This window comes from Phoxinus phoxinus, assembly GCF_949152265.1.
Source record: "Phoxinus phoxinus genome assembly, chromosome: 22".
Classification (NCBI taxonomy): domain Eukaryota; kingdom Metazoa; phylum Chordata; class Actinopteri; order Cypriniformes; family Leuciscidae; genus Phoxinus; species Phoxinus phoxinus.
In genome coordinates, this window is record NC_136897.1 from 26,329,891 (window position 1) to 26,349,988 (window position 20,098).

General features: G+C 38.8%; 1 protein-coding gene across 3 annotated transcripts in view; it reads left to right on the forward strand.

Annotated features, from left to right (window-relative positions):
- The first annotated feature begins 6,112 nt into the window (after window positions 1–6,112).
- mmel1 (membrane metallo-endopeptidase-like 1) overlaps window positions 6,113–20,098 on the forward strand; it is a 35,219-nt gene continuing 21,233 nt past the window's right edge. The window contains exons 1-8 of one of the 3 annotated variants that reach the window (XM_079598453.1): window positions 6,113–6,197; window positions 14,991–15,155; window positions 15,654–15,683; window positions 16,127–16,189; window positions 16,279–16,440; window positions 16,528–16,608; window positions 18,061–18,156; window positions 19,724–19,842. In XM_079598453.1, the coding sequence (XP_079454579.1) occupies window positions 6,128–6,197; window positions 14,991–15,155; window positions 15,654–15,683; window positions 16,127–16,189; window positions 16,279–16,440; window positions 16,528–16,608; window positions 18,061–18,156; window positions 19,724–19,842 (786 nt within the window). In that variant the 5' untranslated portion in view covers window positions 6,113–6,127. Of the gene's footprint in view, window positions 6,198–12,804; window positions 13,017–14,990; window positions 15,156–15,653; window positions 15,684–16,126; window positions 16,190–16,278; window positions 16,609–18,060; window positions 18,157–19,723; window positions 19,843–20,098 lie in introns of those variants that run through there. The other 2 variants (XM_079598454.1, XM_079598452.1) reach the window with 2 other exon arrangements.

Genomic DNA, 20,098 nt, shown 5'->3' on the forward strand with positions numbered 1-20,098 from the left:
ATTAACTTTAAACAGTGCTGGTCGTGGAGTCAGGTCACCTCTAACCGTCCCTATAATTTCTCGCTTCACAGTTTGTGCTGTGGACAATTAATGCATGCGGCTTGAATACTTCATAGCTCATTAATGAGGGATCATTTATCACAGCTAGGGAGAAAAACAAACATCATGTGGACAAGATGTAAATAGTGGAATAATTCAAAATAGGTATAAGAATCAGAGCAGTTTGGGGATAAGAAAACACATCAGTTAAACTAATTAGATTCACGACTTAATGTGATTGTAAATAAAGTCTGTTATTTGCATGTGTATTTGAGATATTCCAACAGAGGGCAGTGTGTGCAAATTAGACAACGTTATGGTGAATGCCTGGATTTCTGTAGGCCTCTATTGTGACAGCCTGAAATCTTAACTGGTGTAAAAAGCATGCTCAAATATTAAATATGAATTTCAAGGCATAACATTTTAACAGAATAGGAAGATTTAGCATGAAAACGTGAACTTGTGAGAGTGAAAAAGTCGAGTCAAACCGATAAGATCAGCAGGGCGGTTGCTTTACAGAAGAACAGGTATCCTGATATTGAACAGGCTGTGAATGCACTGATAAAAGAGCACTTTTGGGTCGATTGTTTCTGCAATGTGCCAGATAGAGGCTGGATGTTATTAAGATAAGACGGATTAGTCGGGTTTGATGAAAAGACTCCAGCCGAGTTCTGTTCAATCTAGCAAGAACACACTGGATGATGAGCACATGCAGGGCAGCAAGGTCTAACGGTTTGGCATTATCAAAATCACTTCACTGCAGTATAAAACAACAGTAAAGTGGCTGTAATGATGCTAAAGACAAATCCACAACATGCATTTTCCGGAGAGGGGTCAACCTCTACACAAGGGGATTCATGCACTTCCTCGCATTGCCTTGGAAACATGGGCAGTAATAACAGGTTAGCGGACGCCTTAAGTACAGCATAATTATTTTGTTGTGCATGTGATTAAAAGTGCTACACTGCAAGGCACTTTTGGGAAGTGCTGAGCGGTTAAAGATCCTGGCTAATAACCCGAGAGTTGTGGGTTGAGACTCTGAGACCTTAAAGGAGAACTCCGGTCAATTTTAACATTGAGCTCAATTTTTAGTAAATTTGGAGTGCTGTCAATACAGAGAACAACGACAAAAATCGGTGTTGCCTACACTGTGTTATCCTATTTTTAAAATTTGCACCCTATTGACTTGAATGGGGCAAGTTTTAAACCTGCTTTTATCCTCTTAACATCTTTGATGTGTCATTACAAGTGCCCAGCCATGTGAGTGATTCCTTCAGAGTGAACACGAGTGAATCTGACTGCAGTAGATGTGAAAGATATGAATAAAAATTATGTTATATCAGCCAGCGCAAATACCTGTATTTAGTTCCTGTTTTCGGTGGAAGTCCAAAGTAGTCGATTGTCGAGTTCACGCGCGTGATCATAGTAACTAAACCAATGCGCGTGAACTCGACAATCGACTACTTTGGACTTCCACCGAAAACAGGAACTAAATACAGGTATTTGCGCTGGCTGAATTAACATCATTTTTATTAATATCTTTCACATCTACTGCAGTCAGATTCACTCGTGTTCACTCTGAAGGAATCACTCAACATGGCTGGGCACTTGTAATGACACATCAAGGATGATAAGACTAAGAACTGGTTAAGTTTAAAACTTGCCCCATTCAAGTCAATAGGGTGTAAATTTTAAAAATAGGATAACACAGTGTAGGCAACACCGATTTTTGTCGTTGTTCTCTGTATTGACAGCACTCCAAATTTACTAAAAATTGAGCTCAATGTTAAAATTGACCGGAGTTCTCCTTTAAGCAAAGCACTTTGTTGTACTAGGAGAATTGGAGTCACTTTGGATCAGAGAGAGCCTGCTAAACAGCAAAACCCTTCTGAGATCAATTTTCTGTGGTCACTTTTAGAAAAGAAAAAAAAGGTTCTAGACCTTATGCGCCAGAGATACGAGGGCGCAGCCATCTTTAGACATATTGTCTTTAAACTTCCGGTTTTGCGGTCACTACATGTCATCAATCTGGAAGTCGGCCATTTTGGAGGCACTGAACGTAAACAATGCCACTGATCTGAACGGACTCGCAAATTTGGCTGATTATTGCTGCTGAAAAATGGTCGAGTTTCGGTCTGTACTAATCGGTCGCATCGGGGAAAAACATTTCGAGTTCTATAGACTGTCAAAAGTTAAAGAGAAGAGTGCAAAAAACTGATGAAAGAAGGCGTTTGTGGTTGAGAGAGGTACAGCATCAGCCACATGATGTGTAAATGAAGCATTGACTATGGCTAAAATGTTGACGTAGTTAACTATGGCTACATTCACACTGTCAGTCCAAGCCCAATTATCTTTGTATCCGATTGGAATCTGATCTAATGATGTCCATGACTGTGTATCGCAACTGTTCAGATCCGATGTGTGTGTCCATGCAGCTCTTTGGCAATATGGCAATGACGTTGCGTTGATGGAGGGGTTTGCATTTGCAATAGAGATGTTGTCTCATTTAAATTTTACAACATGGAAATGTGTATCCGCCACGCTGGACTAACGTTACTGCGTCTTGAGTGGCAGAACTGTAGGAGGCTGGGATGGACAGCTGTTTTTACGCGCTCTTGTCTGCGCCGGTTTCAAAAATAATAATTTCTGCTCGTCTGGTGCTTTGCAACAACACAGCATTGTTTCGGCAGCGACTTTCAGCATGTTCCCTATAACAACGTCTGATGTTTACATTTTACGTGGTGTGAGAGTCACACACCACGCGAAATCCGATCAGAGCGTTCAGACTGAAGCTGATGTCCAGATATGTGATTTGAACAAGATTTCAAACCACATATGGATGACACGGATTTCATGTGCTTTTTTGGACTGACAATCTGAACGTTGCCTGTCGGGATAAGAAACAGAAGGAAGAATTGCAGTAAGGGCTAGAGAAGCTAACGTTAGCTCGTTCGGATCTTTACCACATATTAACTTTAGTTTAATTTCACGCTCTTTCTCTTTCCTGCTTACTAAGTCCTTCTCTATATGATTTCGCAGCTTCCACGTGTTTTTTCCGAGGTTTATCAGTGTAACAATGTGTTCAGTAGTACATAAACAGTGCAATCCATGCTGTTGTTTACATCCGAGTGCCTCCATAATGGCCGCGCATCCGGGTTACCGCCCAGAACGTGACATTGGTGAAAACCCTCTATTAGCTGGTGAAGTGGATTTACTAATTTGTAGAGTTAACGTAAGTTATCACAAGCATTGTAATGTTTAAAGCAGATGTCGTAGACCGGGAAGATTTTAAAAACGAGCCGTTCATTCATAAATACGCGAGATCGCAGTGAAAATACAGACCGGAAGATAAAAGACAACGAGCGCAGCGCTGAGAAGGGGCGGAGCTACAGAAGGTCTATATAGAACCCTATAGAGCTGGTAAGTCCCGCCCCCTCCGTAAAACCCCGCTGGACCTCAAAGTTGAAAAACCGTCAATGCAAGTGAATGGGAGAAAATAATTATTTTCTGGTCCCGTTCGAATTGTGCCATGAATGTGAACATATGTTGTCTGTGAATTTTTTATATAATCTTTCATGTTACAAGTTTGACAGTATATGGTATGATTCGTCGGCTAGCAGTTGTGGAAAAGACATAACGAGAAAGACTACATGTCGCCTATGTGACGTCACCGCATAAAGTTGACTTGCCCGTGGTTTTCGCCAACCTCAACGATTTTGTCCTCTCCCTGAAAGAAGGCTGTGAAGTGCACCAAAGACACAGCCATGTCTAGCGGGATCCGTGAGCTAGAGCCGTGAGCTAGTGGTGTTGACGTTTCAAACGCGCCGAAAGCAGCGAAGAGTTGTAGTCCACAAAGTGCTCTCACACAAAGTCTACCCGTATCAAACTTCTACCCGCTAAATTGTCGCATTCTTCACACGAAAGATTATATAAAAAATTCACAGACAACAAATGTTCACATTCATGGCACAATTCGAACGGGACCAGAAAATAATTATTTTCTCCCATTCACTTGCATTGACGCTTTTTCAACTTTGAGGTCCAGCGGGGTTTTACGGAGGGGCGGGACTTACCAGCTCTATAGGGATGTTCGCCGTGACGTCACGACGCGCTCTGGTTGGCAGAAGAAAAGTAATGACCGCTTAAAGCGCAGCGCAAACACAGAAGAAAATGGTTGTATCGTGCTTTGTGATCGGCTGTGTTAACAGGTTCGATAAGAGTAATAACCCCAAGAGCTTCTATCGTGTACCTAAACAGCCTGAATCAAGAAAGAAAGCTTTGAATTTCTGCAATTAGGCGTCTATACCCAGCGGAAAACAATGGGAGCCAGCGGACCACGATCGCGTCTGCTACCTACATTTTGCGTTAAAAATTAAAACTAATTTTGTAAATAAATGTTACTAGTAGGTTCTATCGCATTGATGGGTTAATTAATGAATGAATAACTGTACAAAATACCGCGGAAGACGTGTCAAAGTGTTTGTTTACATAACTTTTTGTGCATGCTGTGACTGAGCAATGGAAGTATAATAACACTGACATACCCTTATAAATTAATGGTAAATTATTGTATTTTCATTCATACATTTTACGTATATGTTAACCAATGTTATATATCAGAGGTAAGATAATTTTGAATATAGCCCATGGATAAATTACACCTGTATTTTTACTCTAGTTGTAACATATTTACCAGTTATCCTTAGTTACAACAAGTAATATTCGTAATTATTACTTAATTTATAGGCATCTAAAGATTTGTACGCTTTCATCGACTCTCTGGTAAACATAGATGGCGTGTCGATGAGATACAGATAGATGTCGCCGAATGTCAAATCTGGCCATGTGTCCGGGCTTTTGCTCCAATTCTCACTCAGGTGATATTGATCAGGCAGAGAACATGAACCCTGGTTATATAAAAGCTTAACCTTATATCTCTTTTTTGGTTCTTCGGACAAATAATTAGCATATGCTGACAAAACACAGGTAGATTGCTGCGAGTCTGCGACATGTTTTGGTTCTTTCTGCCAACCAGTTCGCGACCACGCCCATATCGTGACGTCACATTTGATTCCGGCGAACATCCCTATGGTTCTTGACTCAGAACCCTTTATGCCAAAAAGGTTCTATATAAGGAAACCTGTCTGACATGATTGCGTAATACATGTTTAATAGGCTTTAAAAAAAATCTAGCGATAAAATATGCCGTATGTTTAATTAATAAAATTGAAATTATTAAAAGTACATTAATTGACCCTTCGCAGGGAGCTTGATTGACAGGTGATCTGACGAATCATACTTCGCCATTTGCCATTTTGTCGGACAAAGCAGTCAGGAGAGTTAGTAGATTAACATGGGAGGATGTGAACTTGAGAAGCGGAGTGTACTGACGCCTTTCCGTGGTTAAAACAACATTCCTTCTGATGTTCATTCACGTTTATTTGATGCTATAAATGAACTAGACGGAAGAGATGATCGGTTCACGAGCAGCTTTAACTGAGGCTTTACAGCGATCTGACAGACACATTAAAGAGCCACAAAATGGCGTAGCTTGTCGGACATAGCAACAGTAACTAAGGGGGGCGGGTCTTTGTGAACGGTCAATTAAGTAAAAATAATGAATTATTTTGAATGCATTTTATATAACAGGTGATTGAAGGGGCTGAAAAATAAGAGGGTTTGAAAGTTTTTTCATTGAAATAATGTGCACCAATAACAATTTTCAAAAACTGACCAAGAGTATGACTTAAGAATGCTTGAAAGGTTCATTTGATTCTTGTTCTTCACAGTATTTTGACTTATCTTACAGAGCTTAACCAATAGGATTAGATTTAAAACCAAGGCTAGTTTAATTCTAGGTTATTCACAAACTAATTGGCCAAACAAAAAGTTAGGTTGATTACAGGGTGTACTTTGACTGATGGCCGTCTCCTTGTTTTGCACCTGGTCTGATGAGTTAAATCCGAGCAGTAAATCTCCTGAGGGGAACATAGCAGTCAATCAGGATTGGAATGAGTGTGTGATGGAGGGCAGGTCACCACACCATGACCAAGACTCATGAATCTGCCAAGACCTGCTCGCACAAAAGATGGACGTCTTCAGCATTCGTGTCGCTCACCTCAAGCAAGCCATTCCTTATCTTAACTCAAGCCATCATAGTAAGTCGCATTGATTTCATGTCAATTTGGTAATTTTGTGCATATATTCCAGCCCGGTCTCACCCCAAAACGTCACATACTGACGCGTCTTGACCATTCGGCAACATACGACGAAAAAGGTACCCTTTAACGTCCATATGAGACGCAGACATAAGCGCACCAGCAGCGCCTTCTAGCGGTACCCTACCGCATACCTAAACCCAACCATTCCCGAATCGTCACATATGGACGTTAAAGGGTACCCTTTTCGTCGTATGTTGCCGAATGGTCAAGACGCGTCAGTATGTGACGTTTTGGGGTGAGACTGTGTTACATATTCAGCTAATTTGAAAATGCATTTGGTTATGTGAAAAAATCTGGCTCATTTGAACATAAATTCGGAGGAATGTAGTATAATATGTTATAATAAGTTTATTTTAAGTAAATAGTTCAAATAACATCATGTGCAACATTTTCTACAAGCATTGATCATACATAATTGAATGCAGTCACTGAAACACACACACACACACACACACACACCCCTAGTAATAAACTTCATTGCATACCTCGTCCTGCATCATTTGTGCTGTACATGATTTATATCTCAAATCATGACAAGAGCGGTACGTTTACTTTTCTAAGCAATCAGACTTTTTTTTCACCTGGCGGATCAAATGCATGAAAACTTTCACTTTAACTTCACCTAGAAACCATCCACAACACCCTAGCAACCATATAGCAATGCCCCGGCAACCACCCATAACATCCTAGATGCTCATGAGTTTTACAAGCACGCACCACTCACAATTTCTCTGGAAAATGTCAAAATCCAGTTTGATTGTCACCATTTAAACAGCATTTGCCCGAGTTGTCATTAATACATGCAGCACAGCACTGATTTCCTGGAACCGAGATGCATGCTTATTAAACGTACATTTCCAAGAATTTCCAAGCGGTGTCGTTCGCCTTGGCACTTTAATCTTATGTATAGCACACTAAACTCTTATTAAAATGAAACCTCTCCTGCATACAGGCTTTAATGTGAAGTTCTGCTGAATCGTGATCCTGCGGCCTCTAATGTGACACGAAGCAGAGATGAATGCTCTCGGTCTCAGATGTCTGCTTGCACTTATTACTGGCTTCATGGCTTGTCATTTGAATGCTCCGGCACCTGCAGGCAGACAGAGGACTCGGCTCTTCTCGGCAAAACGTGTCTAATTGTGTACCAGTGCAGGGAGAACAAATTCAGTCATTAGAGATTTATTTGCCATGCTGTGTAAGACCGGGGATTGAGTTCGCTCAGGTAAATACTTCACTGTCTCAATGATTAGGAACATAGAAAAAAACAAGCTTTAAAAGCTTTTTAATTAAGCTCTTAAGGCGGAACTCGTATCTTAAAAGAGCAGCTTAGCTGATATTTGTTAAAAGTCCATTATTTAAATGAGGTTTCTGCTGATGAACTAATATTTATTGCAATGATATTTGGTTTTCTGAGTAATGCTTGTTCTTTTATGAGTCTGGTTGTTGAATTATACAATAATGCATATAAAATAGTTTTTTTTACTATGACATGTTGATTTGAATTGGTCAAAAGTTAATAATTTGATGTTTATTGCTTTTTATTAATATTGTTTTTTTTATTATGTGTTCAGATTTGCACAATTCAAGTGTGTAATTCCCACTTTTCCCAATCCAATCCAAGTCCTGTCCCACATGTTGTTTAATTTAGAAATGCATCATATTATTAAATGCATCATATTGTGAATAGTAATTCACGTTGATTTTAAAGGTGTGTAAATTCTGCACCATATTTCTGTCCTACAATGTAAATGATTAGTGCACCGGCAAGCATAATTTGTTATGGGTTTGTTCAGATCAGTAAAGGAATAGTTCACTGTCATAATTTACTCCCCCTCAAGTTGTTTCAACCCTGTATGAGTTTCTTTCTTCTGCTGAACACAAAAGAAGATATTTTAAAGAATGTCGGTAACCGAACGGTATAGTGGACCCCATTGACTTCCATAGTATTTTTTTTCCTACTTTGGAAGTCAATGGGGTCCATCTATACCGTTCGGTTACCGACATTCTTCAAAATATCTTCTTTTGTGTTCAGCAGAGGAAAGAAACTCATACAGGGTTGAAACAACTTGAGGGGGAGTAAATGATGAATTTTCTTTTTGAAGTGAACTATTCCTTTAAAGGATTAGTTCACTTTTAAAAAAACTTTTGCTGATAATTTACTCACCCCGATGTCCCCCCCGATGTGGAAGGAGGACCACACACACATATTCAAATGTCTTTGTGTCAGTTTATCTTTTAAAATGCCCATTTCGTGTGCGTATCCTGGGGTCCGTTCTTCGTACGTTGCTTAAAACATCCGAGATCAAACGAGACATCCAAGATGATATAATCGGCCTAATCATGATCTGGCTAATTGGGTTCTTCGAACACACCTGCCGGTTATGATTAGTATAGCTGGATTGAGTTATCTGAGATAATTGCGCATGCATGCGCTGGTTTAAAAGGGGATATGTATCGATAGTAGAAACATTGATCAGCAACGCTGCTATTGGCTGCTCACCGTGGCCAAAGAGCACGCACAGTTTTTCTCCGCAGCAGAGCAAAAGCTAGTAGTCGAAGTTTATGCAGAATTTTAATGTTAAATGAAAACGCCAGGGAACACATCAAAGTCTGTAGCCAAAGTCTGTAGCAGGAGATGGGGCTGGCAAATAGTAGCAAACAAATTAAATTTAATAGTGGGGACCATGTTAAATGTTTCTATCACTTGTAGCCTATATACATTTTTGTATTTTAATTTAATTTCATAATTACTTTGTTCATTGTAATGTCAGAGCCACCACCCACTAACATTGGAACAAGTAAAAGTGAAAATGGAAATCTTTACTAAGCTACTTATACTGTTCTTGGTCTCTTTTAAAAATACACCGTTAAATGATGTGCATGTGTTGTTCATGTGCAGCAACCAAGAAAAAGGCTATACATTTTTTAAATAAAAAACAGGTGGTGGTCCTGCACCCCCACTTACTCCCCGACAGAAGGGCTGGCCATTTGGTTGAATGTGAATTGACCCTATTGTGGGGGGCATCTCTGGGGGCATCTCTTCCTTAGACCCATGGCAGGGACCAGTAGCAGCAACAGCTTCATTACTGGTAAATTAGCTTTTAATTATCTTAGTACACTGTAAAATCATTTGTTGCTGCATTAAATTAAGTAGGCCTATTATCCAAATGGCTGGTCTAAAGCCTGAATTGCTTTACTTTATGAAAGTGAACACTGCATGTAGGCTAATGTAAAAATATCTCTCTAAAAGAACACACGGAGTACTATTGCTGACCTTGCATATAATATCTCTTATTGCAGGCAAAAGATGGCTTGATCACTGGCTTTTCTTTACAAAGAATAATTGAAATAAAAAAGGAACTAAGCATATTTGTCTTGTCTTTTATTAAACATTTAGTGAATTTTAAAAATGGTGTCCCACAATTCTGTCCTGTGCCGTCTGCTACTAGGTCCGTCCAAGTGCACTGGTGGAGGTCATCATCAGGCTGGAGGTCATTAGGCTGGAGGTCATCATCAGGCTGCATCTCCACCACAGGGATCCTCTCCTTTCTGATGTGTAATACGGCACATGTAACAATAATGTCACTGTCCCTGTCAGGTGCAACCCTCAGACTTTTCAGACACTGAAATTTTCCCTTTAGTTGCCCATGGTCAATTTTAAACTGTGCCCTTGTCCTGGCTAGAGCTCCATTGTCCGGGTTGTGGGTCAGGGAATGGGGTCATAAAATACTGCCTGCAGGTATAGCCCCTGTATCTCCAAGCATGTTGTAATCACCTACATAATGAAAAAAAAATAGTTATGTTAGGCTCAGAATACGTGTAGCCTATGTAATACAGTGTGCTTGATATTTATATTTTCCGTTTCCATGTTCAAATAATGTGCTACATGTGACTGATATGGTATAGTGTCACACACCGCCAAGACATTTTAATCAGTCAACTGCATACTTTTTGATTCCATTCCTTTTTTTTATTTAATATAATAATATTACTAATATGATATATTTAGAATTGTAATAGTAACTTACCTTCACATTTACACTGTTCACAAAATCCTCTTCATTGAGGCCTTGATGGGAACGTGTGTACAGTCTCTGGCACCATTCACGTTAGTGAAGCCTGACACAAAGGCTACTGTAAATCATACTTATTGGCTAAGTCATGAATGCATGATCTTCATTAAAAAAATATAATGTACCTGCATTGGCAAAAAAAATAAAAATAAAAAAAAATATCTGCTTTACAACCTTGGGTCTGGAAAAACCATAAAAAACCCTAAAAAAAAAGCTTGAGCGCGAGGTAAACTTTGTGAATGGCACGACGGGCAGCACTTTTCACCAAATTCACCGTATCACTCGCAAAGAATCTCAGGGAAATGCACACAGTTTGTGCTGTTGTTAAAGCCCGACTCCGACATTAAATGTGTTGTTCCAACAAATGAATGATACAAATGACACTCACGAGTCACGAGAAAAACTATATCTCTCTAAAAGTACGCTATCGCGCTGCGCTAAACAAGGACTTCCCGGATCACCTCCGCTTATGAAGCCGGGATCTAATCCTGTTAACATGAAATAAGCCTGCTCGCGAGCAGGTTTAAGCTTGCGCACCTGTTGCTATGACAGCAAGTCCAGGATGAGCGTCGAAGAACCAAACAATCCAAGATCATGCCAAATCGCCAACAATCAAATCCAGCTAAGTGAGTTAGCAACGTACGAAGAACGGACCCCTGGGTGTTGTAATATTAAAAAGCCTAAAAGAACATTTTCGTCAAGACAGAAATTTTCGACTTTTCATAGAAGCGTGACCTTTTTAACGTAATTGCGTATTACGTGATGTCACGAACGCGCATCACAGAACAGAGCAAGGCGAGCATTTGTGCTTATAAAACTTAAACTTTTTTATTATTTTTTTTTAAATGACGATCGTTTCGCTAGATAAGACCCTTATTCATCGTCTGGTGTCGTTTAAAGCCCGTTGAAGCGGCGCTGACACTGTCATCTGGACCGTTTGGGACCCATTGACGTCCATTATATGGAGAAATGTTTTCATCAAAAACCTTCATTTCTTTTCGACTGAAGAAAGAAAGACATGGACATCTTGGATGACATCGGGGTGAGTAAATTATCAGCAAACGTTTTTTTTTAAAGTGAACTAATCCTTTAAGTAAATTCCTTAATTTAGCAGGCAGCACTAAATTGAATACATTTGGAAATTATATATATATATATTTTTTTTTTTTCAGAGCTGAGCATACACTCATCTTGTTTCTATATCCATCTAAACCTGCGTAGAGATCACCCTGCAGAAGTTCATCGTCTTTAATGGACGACCGTAATTAGCAGCCATTCACCCATGTTCCCTATTGTGAGCTAAAGGTTGTTCTCATTCTATTCTGGTCTCTAGCATTTATCCCTCGACTTGTGTTATGATGGGCTAACTGATATGGACAGCTGGGCAGTTCTGCACCAGTGCTGATCGTCGCCACCGGTGGCTCTCGCTTTCTCTAATATCAGATAATTACAGTGGTTAATCAGGCTGGTAATGAGTATGGGCACCATGCCATTTCAATCTGACACCGGTGGGAGTGAAGCTCACTTCCCTGCCAAGCTGATGTCAGTTCCTGCCAGCTCCCCGACTGCGCTGCGGTCTACAGTCCACCTGGCCTGTGAATAATGAGAGGCCAGCGGACATTAACCTGCGCTGCTCTTCCACATTTGGACTACCTCTGTTTAACAGGTGTTGTGTGAAATAAAGACGGCTCATTTCAAAATAAAAAAAAGTTGTATTCTGCTTCACTGTAATACTACAATACACACACACACACACACACACTGCCCCAATCCCGAAACCTACCCATCACAGGAAACATTCTTCATTTTTACATTTTTAATAAAACATAATTTTTTATGTTTTTTAAGCTATTTCAATTATAGGACTCATGAAATGTCCCCATAAACCACGTTTAAGTTGTAATACCAGTGTAATACACATGTCATTATACAAATTTGTGTCCTCATAAATCACATAAACAAGAGCACAGCACACACACACACACACACACACCATATGTTTTGATGTATTATGGGGACTTTTCATAATTATTTTATGTACAATCTATATATTCTGTCCCCTTACACTAACCCTACCCCTAAACCTACCCATCACACAAAACGTTTTGCATTAAAAAATAAATAATAAAAAACACTTAGTATGATTTATTAGCTGTTTTCCTCATGAGGACGCAACATTTCCCCCACAAGGACAAGGATTGTCCAAAATTTTGGATATTGCCATCTTGGGACATTATGTCCCCATATTAGGGTTTACCAGGCCACCCACACACACAAACACACACACACACATATATATATTGTTGATACCGTCTAATTGACCCTCCTCTGAAAGCGCCTCTTGATTTCTCCTAAAAACACCCATCATCAGGCACAAGCGTCTCTCGATCGCCCCTCCTCCTTTACATCCCTCCTTCTCTCTCTCTTCCTCTGCATTTTCCTCACTCACTCACTCACTCACTCCCTCACTCACTCACTCTCACACACACACACACACACACACTCACTCACACACTCAGTCAGTCAGTCAGAGGAACATCCGAACAGACAGCTTCCCCGACACCCAGCTGTCGGACGCTGCTTCATTTCACCACACACCAGCTCTGGGTGCAAACTCAGAAGGGGTGTTTGTGAAATTGAAAGGCGTCCTAACAGGGCAAACAAGGACTCCATCATCAGAGAGGTACGGACGCTTCACATTCTACAGCATGAGGGTGTTTCGTGTCGGAACTGAATAGTTGTTCTGTAGTTTACAGGTGGAGTTATGTGCTGAGATGATGGATGCGAACAGCTGTTTGTAAAAGGACTTGAATTAATGCTTCACTGATTTTGCACATTATTGTTTCGAGTAATGCAGATTCTTTTCTGCGCTGCTTTCTGGTTTTCTTGACTAGATTGTGTGTTTAAAGGCATTGCTGCAGCTCTAAAGCCATCATTTACTCTTTTCTTCATGCAAATGTGGATGAGCTGTACTTACAAGCGCTTCACATGATAAATGCAAATTGCACGCATGACAGTTAAAATGAAATGAGTGAGACATGCTGTACTTCATTTAAAACTCTTTTAAACAAATAATCACTAAATGTGCAGTTTTTATGATCTATACAATTGACAGATGACCTGGAGAAAAGCTAAACTGTTGTTCGGTGTGTGTATTTATTGATATAGGCAAATGTTTAGGACTGTATAAACAATGTGTAATACTATATGGTAACACTTTACAATAAGGTTCATTAGTTGATGTATTAACTAATGAACTAACATTGAGCAATACATTTGTTACAGTATTTATTCATCTTTAGTAAAAATCCAGTTCATTGTTCATGTTAGTTCACGGTGCATTAACTAATGTTAACAAATACAACCTTTGATTTTAATAATGTATTAGTAAATGTTGAAATTAATATTAACTAAGATTAATAAATGCTGAGAAGTATTGCTCATTGTATTGCAAGTATTGTAACTAAGGTAGTTAACTAATGAACCTTATTGTTAAGTGTTAGTTATATATATATTCAAAATACAAATGTAATTCTATTGATTTTTCCCATAGTTTAATGCAAATAGTCTCTTCAATAATATAGTGCGTACACATAATGGATTATTACAATCAAAAAGCACACAGATGCTTTTTGCCTTGTGCATAGCTGAGAGCTTTAAAACAAATGTGTGTGACTAAAAATGCAATAGAAAAGCAACTAATTTCCATGAGACTGTTTTCTATGATTATTGTTTTGCCTTCACATCAAATAAGTCCGGAAATTAAAAATTTTGCAGGAAATTTATCAGCACTTTCCAGCTTCCAAGACACAGAAGAAAGTGCTGATGCTGACATGAAGCAAAAACTCTTTTGTAAAACCAAAGATTACATAGGCTACCTACATTTCATGATGTGGTTGAAGACACCCCGAGAATGGATCATATTTACCCTTGTTTTGATCTATAGCCATCATTAAAAATTAAACACAACAGAGCTGTTGCTCTTTCTGAGTGCATTATTACAATAATAGGCTATAACCATCAATAGATCAACTACATTAACTTTTATCAGCTACATTAACTGCCTCGTGTGCTGCTAGCCTAATGTCTTCAAGCCAATTTACTTTCTTAATATGCATTCTTGGTCCTATATTGTTAACGTTTCCTCATTGCAGGTTATTCAAAAGAAAGAAAAAGAAAGAAAATTAAAACATGCTCCACTCTTTCACTCTCTCAATACAAAACCTGTTGGTGTTGTTGCCAACGCGCATTCAGATTCGCGCATTCTGGTGTCGTGCAACATCATGCCCACTTTTCACAATCCAATCAACCGATGCATGAAATCAACAGCCTCACATTTTCGTACTGAATTTGTCGTTTCATTTACGAATGATATCATATTATCAGATTAAATGCATACTAGCCTAATATATATAAAGTGTAATCGCCATAAAAGTAGGCTATTTATATATTAAAAAGTCAAAGACTGGAAAAAACGGGTCAAACGGTGTATTTCTAGTCATGTGTATATCACGTGTAGTCCTAAATCTCTTATTCAGTGGCACATTAAACCCGTTGTTTCTTTGCGGGTAAAAGTGTAAAGCAGGATCCACTGATGCTCCACCTGTGGCTCTCTGCGCTCAGACGCACGCAAACACTTCCATCCTCTATTCCACAGCTCCAAGAATGGGAAAATCGGAGAGCCAAATGGATATCATGGAGAAAAGCACTAAACCGAGGAAGCATCGCTGGACTGTGGTGGAGATCGGACTGTCGGTCATTGTTCTTCTGATGAGCTGTGCTCTGGCTGGACTCATCGTGCTCTACACTTCAGCTCTGAGAGGTGGGAACGCGTCACGTATTCAAAAAAGACAACAGTCATGATCTTCGTAAGAAATATCCCGCGTTCATTTATTTATAGCCCACGTGGAGCAGCTCGGCGAAACCTTTCTTTTGAAGAACTTTCTAGAAAACCAGAATGAAAAGAAAAAAAGTTTGAAGTAAAAAAATTATATGATTGTTGTTGTATATTTATTTATTTAATATTATTTTATTTAATATATATTAAATAAATAATATATTAAATAATATATTAAATATATCTATATCTCAAAAGGTAGGCTACTGTATGTTTATATATAATATATAATATATATATATATATATATATATATATATAGGTAGCGCAACTTAAGTGCATAGAGTTATCATATAATGATATCTCCAAAATTTTCACATAAATATAAAATGTAGAATTAGCCAAAAGCATCTATCAAATGGTTCTCAGTTCTCACATCCAATTATATTCTTTAAGATCTTGCATTTTCTTTTTATATTTCAGAGCGTTTTAACATAAATGAATCTTCAAAAGGTAAAGTATGCTGTTAAGTTGTACATAATTATTTTTATCCGATTTTTTTATCCACACCGTTCATTTAAATCTGCTGTTTTTCATTTTACTTTGAGTTTTACCCTGCCATAAATTCTGGATCACTCCATATACTACACAATATATTTGCACATAGTGTATATATATATATATATATATATATATATATATATATATATATAATACACATATGCACTACTATTGTCAGGTTTACAAAATGTTTTTCTCATGGCTAACTCTTGGTAAGTGAGCGAACAACTGAAGCTTTATTTCAATAAATTGCATTATATTACATGCTAGCCTGCAGTGTTAAGCTGAAGCAATAAGCTCTCACTATAGAGCTGGACTTTTGAGTGGATTATGTCACATGATCTCAATCAGACATTAACCTCAATTGTGTTGTTTATCTCACCACACCACATCAGGGCTGAAATATCCTTCAAAAGCTGACAGCAATGTCTGTACAACCCCACAGTGCGTCACTGCCGGTAATGTCTGAAAGCTTTCCTTTTATATACCGTCTCCAAACTTATATTCTAGATCTGAAATCATTTCTTGATTCATGTCAATGCCACAGCGGCCCGACTGCTCCAGAACATGGACCCCAGCGTGGAGCCGTGCCAGAACTTCTATCAGTACGCATGCGGAGGCTGGATCGAGCGGCACGTCATTCCCGAAACCAGCTCACTCCACAGCGTGTTCAATATCCTGAGAGACGAGCTGGAGATTGTGCTCAAGGGTGGGTTACGGCAGCTTCACACAAACACCATGAGTTTATTTCTTTTAAACAGTTTCGTCTTGTTGGTGTTGATTCATTGTCTCACAGGAGTTCTGGAGATGGAAAGTAAGGATGACAGAGAGGCCTTCAAGAAAGCCAAAACGCTCTACAGCTCATGCATGAACGAGAGTGAGTACACCACACTGATCGACGTATTCTCTATTATAATGTTTCTGTTATGATTTACCACTACACGTAAAAAATATGAATGATTTCACATATAAAATGTGAATGTTTTCACGTATAATCACAGAGAAATGTAACACATTGTATTAAACACATTGAATTAGTGTTATTTTGCACTAGAAAGACTGATATAGGCTAGTATTTTCATGTAAAACATGCTACAATAATAATTTTATTTACAACTTACACGTATAGTGTGCAATCCCATAGATCATCGCATGATGGAGTTTCATGACTTTTCCATTTGTATGTGTTTGTGATGAACTTAATGAACACAATGTATTTTATACTGTAAATGGGACCTTATTTCGGAAAAAAATATTGTATGGTAGTCAATGGCGAGAGACAACAAATATTTTAATCTGGTTTGAATTGTGCCCTGAATTACACATATGATGTTTGTCAATTTAAAAGATATATTTTAAAGTCAAGAAAGTCGCAGTTTGATGTAAAACTGTTGAGATATAAGACTGTGAAAATACGTCATTACAAAGACTACAAACCCAAAAGGCGCACATGTGACGTCATACCTTTTCTCTCAATGAATGAAGCTAACTTTACTGAAGCTAACTTTACTGAAGCTGACTTTACTGAAGCTGACTCTACTGAAGCTGACTCTACTGAAGCTAACTTTACTGAAGCTAACTTTACTGAAGCTAACTCTACTGAAGCTAACTTTACTGAAGCTAACTTTACTGAAGCTAACTTTACTGAAGCTAACTCTACTGAAGCTAACTTTACTGAAGCTAACTCTACTGAAGCTAACTTTACTGAAGCTAACTCTACTGAAGCTAACTTTACTGAAGCTAACTTTACTGAAGTTAACTTTACTGAAGCTAACTTTACTGAAGCTAACTTTACTGAAGCTAACTCTACCGAAGCTAACGTCTGTCATTTTTTCTTACGTTATAATCGTGACGTTGCGCCGTCATGCCTGAGTGTGTTGTACCAGACTGCACACACACGAGCAATGGTGAGGTATAGTGCGAGACGAGAGATGTAGTTCATTGAGTGATTTCCACATAAAACTAACTGCGACTTTCTTGACTTTCATAATTATCTTTTAAATTGACAAACATCATATGTGTAATTCAGGGCACAGTTCTGACGGAATAAAAGTTGTCTCTCGCCATTGACTACCATACATATTTTTTCCGAAATAAGGTCCCATGAGCCGGAAGCGGAGGGGCGGGACTTAGACTCTCTATTGCAATGCCATTTCTGAATCTGCTACATTTTTAGCAATGCTTTATAAGATGGGCTTTGAATTAAACACTGTAATGTAATGATAAATCTCAAAGCTGGTTAGTTTCAGGGTTATTATAGTTGACTAAAACTATGACTATTAAAAAGTTTTGAACCAACTTGGCCTCGTGTCTCTGGTTCCCCCTGCAGTTCTGATCGAGCAGCGCGACTCGCAGCCTCTCCTCGAGCTCATCGACAGTATTGGCGACTGGCCCGTGGCGTCTGAGGTCTGGAACGGCACATCAGGTACTGGAGATAGCGCAGGCCGTCTCTAATTCACTCGCGCAGAGAATGGCAGCATCTTGAGCTTATCTAAATGGGATAAATGCAACCGCTCCAGCCGTGCTGTCGCTGGGTGTAGATAAGGCGCTGGAGTGATGGGAAAGTCCAGTGGTTTCACAGAGCAGTGGCCGTCCTGCTCATCTGTCATGTGTATAGGGAGATATGCCCCGTCGAGGAGGGAGAGAGGACGATGAGTATTGGCACTGTGCCTCATTATAGACCTTGAGAGAGGGCAGAATAATTAAATGTAATAGAAGAAGATTGCTGGAATATAATCTACATATGCAGAGATCAACCCAAACACACACACTGGCCTTTCCTGACAGATTTATTATGTGTCTTTAAAGCAATGGACTGGTAATTAATGCTGGTTTTAATGCCATTGGAGACGTTTAACCAGAACTGGCCTTTGGAAAACTAGCCTGTAATTATGTTTTACTGCATCTACTATAGTATCCGTCTGATTGTGCAAACAAAGGGCAATTTGGTACACTGGGTTTTATAGGTTATTTTTTTAATTAATAGTTTCTTCCCAGAATTTTGAATAAAAGAGAAATTGACCAGTGATGATGTGCGATGCAGTCGTTTGGCATCATTTGTGGTTATTAAAGTCATCGAAACGGTGTTTGCAACTTATTTTTACTTCCAGAATGTGATGCATTTTATGTGAAACCAGAAAAATTTAGGATCTGATTGTGTCCATTGGGAATTAACTGGATTGTGAAATGGAGAATGGAGCCACAAATGAGAAAGCTGGCTGAAAAGTAAAGTCATTTCAGAGTAAAATATATTTGTTTTCATTGGAAAATCTGCACTGATGAAGAATCACATGCAGGAAAAGTGTATTTATATGATTTCATGTTGCAAGATCCCTTAAAATGCTTATACAAATGCAATTGTCTTTCCTGTTTTGATTTATTTCCTAATGAAAAAGAAAGTCGAGGCTGGACAGATTGAGAGGATTGTTCTTTTTAGTGAAATATATGACAAAAATGCATTTGATCTTAGCATTTATTTTCCTTGTCAAAGTATTGAACTGACAATTCATTTCATTGCATTATCAAAAGACTAATGGTGCTATAAAATTAATATAAAACAACGCAGCACGGAAAAGAAGAGGGTTTCCTAATCTATTAAAAAGCAGTGCAGTTGGACGCAAAATGCATTCTGTGTGAACTTTATTGAAGTAATGATGCATTGATAACCTCGATTCAGTGTCCATATCGACAGATTCATTCAGTGAAGGATTCTTCAGGCTGATTCAAACTCTTTTTAAATGATTCACAAGAATCGACTCATTTGTTCACGAATCGAACTACACAGATCGCGCTGTATTTTTGCCAGTATTTCTGAAATGTCAGCACCATTCTCATAGTTTGAAAACGGCTGATAATAGAGTAAGAACTAACCATAATAAACGCATATCTGCAAAAAAAAAATATTTGGGGAGCATGCTTATGTAGTTGTAAAGCATAGATTGCCTCAAAGCGAACAGACATGGACTAAAAGCCACAAAACATTGATCTTACAGAGCAAGCGTGGAGCCTGGAGGACACACTGGCTGTTCTGAACGCTCGGTATAATAAGAAGGCCGTGCTTGAGATGTTCGTGTGGCCAGATGATCGCGACTCCAGCCGCTACATTATACATGTAAGTTGTTGAACATCCTGTATAATTCACATTTATATATGACTAGCAAAACACTCATAGTGGTACTACCATGTTTTTAGACATGTAACTTACCTGTATGATGGCACTTCCATGTTTTCTACACCACACAGCCGCGTCTCAGTCAAAGTGCGACCACTAAACTGAGCTCTCTTTAGTGGACAAATTCACAAAAAATTAAGTAAAGAAATAGCAAGTATCCTAGTAAATATAGTCGGTTATGTCTTAATTGAACGTA